Below are 6566 nucleotides of genomic sequence, written 5' to 3' on the forward strand. Positions count from 1 at the left end.
GCAGTATTTCAGCGTATCTTACATTTTACATTTTACATTTTAGTCATTTAGCAGACGCTCTTATCCAGAGCGACTTACATATATATATATATATATATTTTTTTTTATTTTTTTTATACTGGCCCCCTGTGGGAATCGAACCCACAACCCTGGCGTTGCAAACGCCATGCTCTATCAACTGAGCTACATCCCTGCCGGCCATTCCCTCCCCTACCCTGGACGACGCTGGGCCAATTGTGCGCCGCCCATGAGTCTCCCGGTCGCGGCCGGCTGCGACAGAGCCTGGATTCGAACCAGGATCTCTAGTGACACAGTTAGCACTGCGATGCAGTGCCTTAGACCACTGCGCCACTCAGGAGACAGAGGTATGGCAGTATTTCAACACATCTTCAGTGGTATGGCAGTATTTCAGCACATCTTCAGAGGTATGGCAGTATTTCAGCGTATCTTCAGAGGTATGGCAGTATTTCAACACATCTTCAGAGGTATGGCAGTATTTCAGCGTATCTTCAGAGGTATGGCAGTATTTCAGCTCATCTTCAGAGGTATGGCAGTATTTCAGCGTATCTTCAGAGGTATGGCAGTATTTCAACACATCTTCAGTGGTATGGCAGTATTTCAGCACATCTTCAGAGGTATGGCAGTATTTCATTACATCTTCAGAGGTATGGCAGTATTTCAGCTCATCTTCAGAGGTATGGCAGTATTTCAACACATCTTCAGAGGTATGGCAGTATTTCAACACATCTTCAGTGGTATGGCAGTATTTCAGCACATCTTCAGAGGTATGGCAGTATTTCAGCGTATCTTCAGAGGTATGGCAGTATTTCGGCTCATCTTCAGAGGTATGGCAGTATTTCGGCTCATCTTCAGAGGTATGGCAGTATTTCGGCACATCTTCAGTGGTATGGCAGTATTTCAGCACATCTTCAGAGGTATGGCAGTATTTCAACACATCTTCAGAGGTAAGGCAGTATTTCGGCTACAGGCAAACCGATGTTAACCAAATGCAAGTGCTGCGCAAAAAGTGCTTCAGTTGTGGCAACAAGCAGCAGCAATACGACAAATGTATTCAATGATTTGAAGAAGAACCGTCCTTACTTTACGGCGACTGCCTGGTGAAAACAAGCGACAGACAGCAGCCACAGCCCCTCAGCCACAGCCCCTCGGCCACAGCCAGCCACCTACGTTAAAACAGGCATTGATTGCCGATGCGCTTTCAAGTGTAATGCCCTACAAAAAAAAAAACATCCCGCAGACACAGAAAAATCACAGAGTCTATCACATAGCCAAAGGACATGGTTCCTATTTACACTGTCAGCAAAGACGGCTTCAAGAAGATGACAAACAAGCTGGGTCAGGTGATACAACGTTCCATCTCGCACATAGCCCATTTCTCCCAAGTCGCCATCCCAACATTAACAAAAAAAAGTTGAAACAGAGCTCAAACATGATCAATATTGCCACAACAGACCTTTAGTCTAGGACAGGGCTAGACCAACCCTGGTCCTGGAATGATGCAGGAACTTCCTGGTTTTTAATTTAAACAGACCTGGAAGACCAGGTGTGTTGGATTTAGGCAATCACTGAACTGATCAATTAGCTCAGAGGGTCAAGGCTGCGTTCAGTACATAAAAACGCAACCGAACATTCAACTGAACGGAAAACGGTGCTGTCGTTCAGTACAAACCGTTCCAACGACGTAGTAAACTGAACGCAACCCCTGGCGTGGTGCCTAGTTGGTTCCCTACATTAGTCTGACAGTACACTTTATTGATGAGGAGTTTCAGCTGAAAGGTTGGTGCTCGCAAACCTCATACTTCCCCGGAGATCACAGGGAGACAACATGTCTCTGGGGTTGGGAGGAGCTTTAGTCTCCTGGGGACTGAATGATGGGCAGCCAGTGTGATGGGGTTGGGAGGAGCTTTAGTCTCCTGGGGACTGAATGATGAGCAGCCAGTGTGATAGGGTTGGGAGGAGCTTTAGTCTCCTGGGGACTGAATGATGAGCAGCCAGTGTGATAGGGTTGGGAGGAGCTTTAGTCTCCTGGGGACTGAATGATGAGCAGCCAGTGTGATAGGGTTGGGAGGAGCTTTAGTCTCCTGGGGACTGAATGATGGGCAGCCAGTGTGATAGGGTTGGGAGGAGCTTTAGTCTCCTGGGGACTGAATGATGGGCAGCCAGTGTGATAGGGTTGGGAGGAGCTTTAGTCTCCTGGGGACTGAATGATGGGCAGCCAGTGTGATAGGGTTGGGAGGAGCTTTAGTCTCCTGGGGACTGAATGATGGGCAGCCAGTGTGATAGGGTTGGGAGGAGCTTTAGTCTCCTGGGGACTGAATGATGAGCAGCCAGTGTGATAGGGTTGGGAGGAGCTTTAGTCTCCTGGGGACTGAATGATGAGCAGCCAGTGTGATAGGGTTGGGAGGAGCTTTAGTCTCCTGGGGACTGAATGATGGGCAGCCAGTGTGATAGGGTTGGGAGGAGCTTTAGTCTCCTGGGGACTGAATGATGAGCAGCCAGTGTGATAGGGTTGGGAGGAGCTTTAGTCTCCTGGGGACTGAATGATGAGCAGCCAGTGTGATAGGGTTGGGAGGAGCTTTAGTCTCCTGGGGACTGAATGATGGGCAGCCAGTGTGATGGGGTTGGGAGGAGCTTTAGTCTCCTGGGGACTGAATGATGGGCAGCCAGTGTGATAGGGTTGGGAGGAGCTTTAGTCTCCTGGGGACTGAATGATGAGCAGCCAGTGTGATAGGGTTGGGAGGAGCTTTAGTCTCCTGGGGACTGAATGATGAGCAGCCAGTGTGATAGGGTTGGGAGGAGCTTTAGTCTCCTGGGGACTGAATGATGAGCAGCCAGTGTGATAGGGTTGAGAGAAGCTTTAGTCTCCTGGGGACTGAATGATGGGCAGCCAGTGTGATAATCAGGACGTGGTAAAGACCATCGCGTTGAATAACTGAACCAGACAAGATGCAATGTTTTGGACACAGGCTGCACCTTGCTATCAGTACGTGTTATACGTTTTTTAAAGGCACTTGTGTAATTATGTACAAGTAGGCTCAATCATAAGCTTCCTATACACACACACACACACTCACCCCGTCCCCAGTAGTAGGGCTGGCCTGGCACAAACTCTGCTGCCATAACCCAGTCCCCTGCCCCTGATCCATGGGGGTTCTCTGGGCCATCTGCTGACTCACCAGCCCCTGGTCCACTGGGCAGAGGGGCTGGAGCGCTGAGGGAGGGAGGGGCGCAGGCGGAGGCAGAGGACGGCAGCGTCGGCTTGGGCCCAGGCATGTCTTCTTTAGAGTGTTCAAACCTGGATGGAGAGGAGAGGAGAGAGGAGAGAGAGATTATATACAATACCAGTCAAAGGTTTGGACACACCTACTCATTCAAGGGTTTTTCTTTATTTTTACTATTTTCTACAACAAAAAAAAACAGTTAAATCAAAATATATTTTATATTTGAGATTCTTCAAAGTAGCCACCCTCTGCCTTGAAGACAGCTTTGGCACTCTCTCAACCAGCTTCATGAGGTAGTCACCTGGAATGTCACATTTCAATTAACAGGTGTGCCTTCTTAACTTAATTTGTGGTATTGGGGGGGGGTACACAGAAGAAAGACCAAGTCCATATTATGGCAAGAACAGCTCGAATAAGCAACGAGAAACGACAGTCCATCATTACTTTAAGACATGAAAATGTCAAGAACTTTGAAAGTTTCTTCAAGTGCGGTCACAAAAGCCATCAAGCGCTATGATGAAACTGGCTCTCATGAGGACCGCCACAGGAAAGGAAGACCCAGAGTTACCTCTGCTGCAGAGGATAAGGAAGACCCAGAGTTACCTCTGCTGCAGAGGATAAGGAAGACCCAGAGTTACCTCTGCTGCAGAGGATAAGGAAGACCCAGAGTTACCTCTGCTGCAGAGGATAAGTTCATTAGAGTTACAGTGGGCACCAAAATTACTGGTACCCCTGACTGGCAATGCACAAACAATACTTTAAAAAAATATAAAACAATATAATTATAGAGAAACTCAAAATACCAACATGTGAAAAATACTGTACTTTATTAAATGTTTCAATTGAACCAACCAAAAATCATACAATTATTTAATACAAAATAAATGTCACCAAAATCAAGGGTTTCATAATTATTGGCACTCCTCATTTAGTACTTAGTGCAACCACCTCTGGCAAGGATATCAGCATGGAGTCATTTCCTGTAATGTTTGACAAGGTTAAGGAACACATTTGGGAGGGATTTTGGACCATTCCCTCTATGCAGATCCTTTCAAGATCCTTCACATTCTTGGGTTTGCTCTTATCAACTGCCCTCTTCAAATCAGCCCACAGATTTGAGATTGGATTGAGGTCAGGTCGACTGAGATGGCCATGGCAGAACATCGATTTTGTTGTCACAGAAACCCTTTCTGTGTGGATCTTGAGGTATGTTTTGGGTCATTGTCTGGTTGGAAAGTCCAGCTACGGCCAAGTCCCAGCCTTCTGGCAGAGGCAACCAGATTGTCAGCCAAAATTGCCTGATACTTGTTGGAATTCATTACGCCATCAAATCTTAACCAGTGCCCCCTGGACCTCTGGAATTAAAACAGCCCCAAAACATCACTGGACCCACCACCATATTTCACCGTGGGTATGAGGTGCCTCTCCTTGCATGCCGATGCTGTATCTGACCAAAACTTTCAATTTTGGTCTCATCTGACCAGAGCACCTTCTTCCAGTCATAATTTAAATGACGTTTGGCAAACTCCAAGCGTTGTGTCTTGGGGTCAAGAAAGGGCTTTCTTCTGGCAACCCTTCCAAAAGAGCCTGTGGTTGTGGTGGCGGCGGTGTCTGATGGTGCTTTTTGAAACCTGGTGACCCCAAGACGCCACCAGGGCCTGCAATTCTTGGGGATTTTGTTGCTTCTCTCACCGTCCTCCTCCCTACCCTGGGCGGCAAAATGCATTTGTGTCCTCTACCCGTGAGGTTTTCAACTGTTCCATATCTTTAAAAAAAAATATATATATATATAATTGGTATATTCAATCGTTTGTGGATCTTCTTGTAGCCATGACCAGATTTATGAAGGTCTACAACCATCTGTCTCTTTTGAACTGCCAGGTCTTATGTTTTCTTCATGGTGTTGGATGACAAAGGGATAGTGTATGCGTGTTACCTCATTTTTTTTATACCCTTGTGAAACAGGAAGTGATGTAATGGCTCAATATAGTTCCATAAGACTTAGATAAACTTAAGTGGAATTTAATTCCTGGTTTAATTTTGGTAGATGTTATTTACAATAAACTTTCAAAAGGTGCCATTAATTGTGAAACCTTGATTTGGAGGACATAGATTTTTAATTAAATCAATAAATGTTTTTGTAGGTTCCATTGGAACATTAATATAGTACAGTATTTCTCACGTTGAGTTTCTCTAAAAAATATAAACAATATAATTATAAAGTATTGGTTTGTGCATTGCCAGTCAGGTGTGCCAGTCATTTTGGAGCCCACTAACTGCACATCAGATTGCAGCCAAAATAAATGCTTCAGAGTTCAAGTAACAGACATCAACTGCTCAGAGGAGACTGTGTGAATCAGGCCTTCATGGTCGAATTGCTGCAAAGAATTCACTACTAAAAGGACACCAATAAGAAGAGACTTGCTTGGGCCAAGAAACATGAGCAATGGACATTAGACCGGTGGAAATCTGACCTTTGGTCTGATGACTCCAAAATGTGAGATTTTTGGTTCCAACCGCCGTGTCTTTGTGAGACGCGGTGTGGGTGAACGGATGATCTCCGCATGTGTGGTTCCCACCGTGAAGCACGGAGGTGGTGTGATGGTGCTTTGCACACCTCCAGGCTGTGTAAGGACTATTTGACCATAAACGAGAGTGATGGAGTGCTGCATCAGATGACCTGGCCTCCACAAATCACCCGACCTCAACCCAATTGAGATGGTTTGGGATGATGGGATGAGTCGGACCGCAGAGTGAAGGAAAAGCAGCCAAGTGCTCAGCATATGTGGGAACTCCTTCAAGACTGTTGGAAAAGCATTCCAGGTGAAGCTGGTTGAGAGAATGCCAAGAGTGTGCAAAGCTGTCATCAAGGCAAAGGGTGGCTACTTTGAAGAATCTCAAATATAAAATATATTTTGATTTGTTTATGTAGTAACTTTTTTGGTTACTACATGATTCCACGTGTGTTATTTTATAGTTTTGATGTCTTCACTATTATTCTACAATGTAGACAATAAAGAAAAACCCTTGAATGAGTAGGTGTGTCCAAACTTTTGACTGGTACTGTAGGCTATCAAAATATAGTCATGTCATCCACTCCTCAAGTTCTTTTCTTGCAGGGAACTGAACTCATCTTACATCCAACTTTTTATTTATTTATGACAACGCTTCACGGTAGCTCCCTCAGAACCTCTGACTACTGCTGTTCTATATACACACCTGTGTGTAGACTACTACCACATTTACATTTAAGTCATTTAGCAGACGCTCTTATCCAGAGAGACTTACAGTAGTGAGTCATTTAGCAGACGCTCTTATCCAGAG

General features: G+C 45.5%; 1 protein-coding gene across 1 annotated transcript in view; it reads right to left on the bottom strand.

The window, feature by feature from the left end:
* Window positions 1-6566, bottom strand: part of mkrn1 (makorin, ring finger protein, 1) — a 38407-nt gene that overhangs the window by 17306 nt on the left and 14535 nt on the right. The window contains exon 3 of the mRNA XM_045215462.1: window positions 3096-3316. Within this exon, the coding sequence (XP_045071397.1) occupies window positions 3096-3316 (221 nt within the window). The remainder of the gene's footprint in view (window positions 1-3095; window positions 3317-6566) is intronic.

The sequence above is a fragment of the Coregonus clupeaformis genome, unplaced genomic scaffold (assembly GCF_020615455.1).
Source record: "Coregonus clupeaformis isolate EN_2021a unplaced genomic scaffold, ASM2061545v1 scaf0447, whole genome shotgun sequence".
In the NCBI taxonomy this organism is placed as follows: domain Eukaryota; kingdom Metazoa; phylum Chordata; class Actinopteri; order Salmoniformes; family Salmonidae; genus Coregonus; species Coregonus clupeaformis.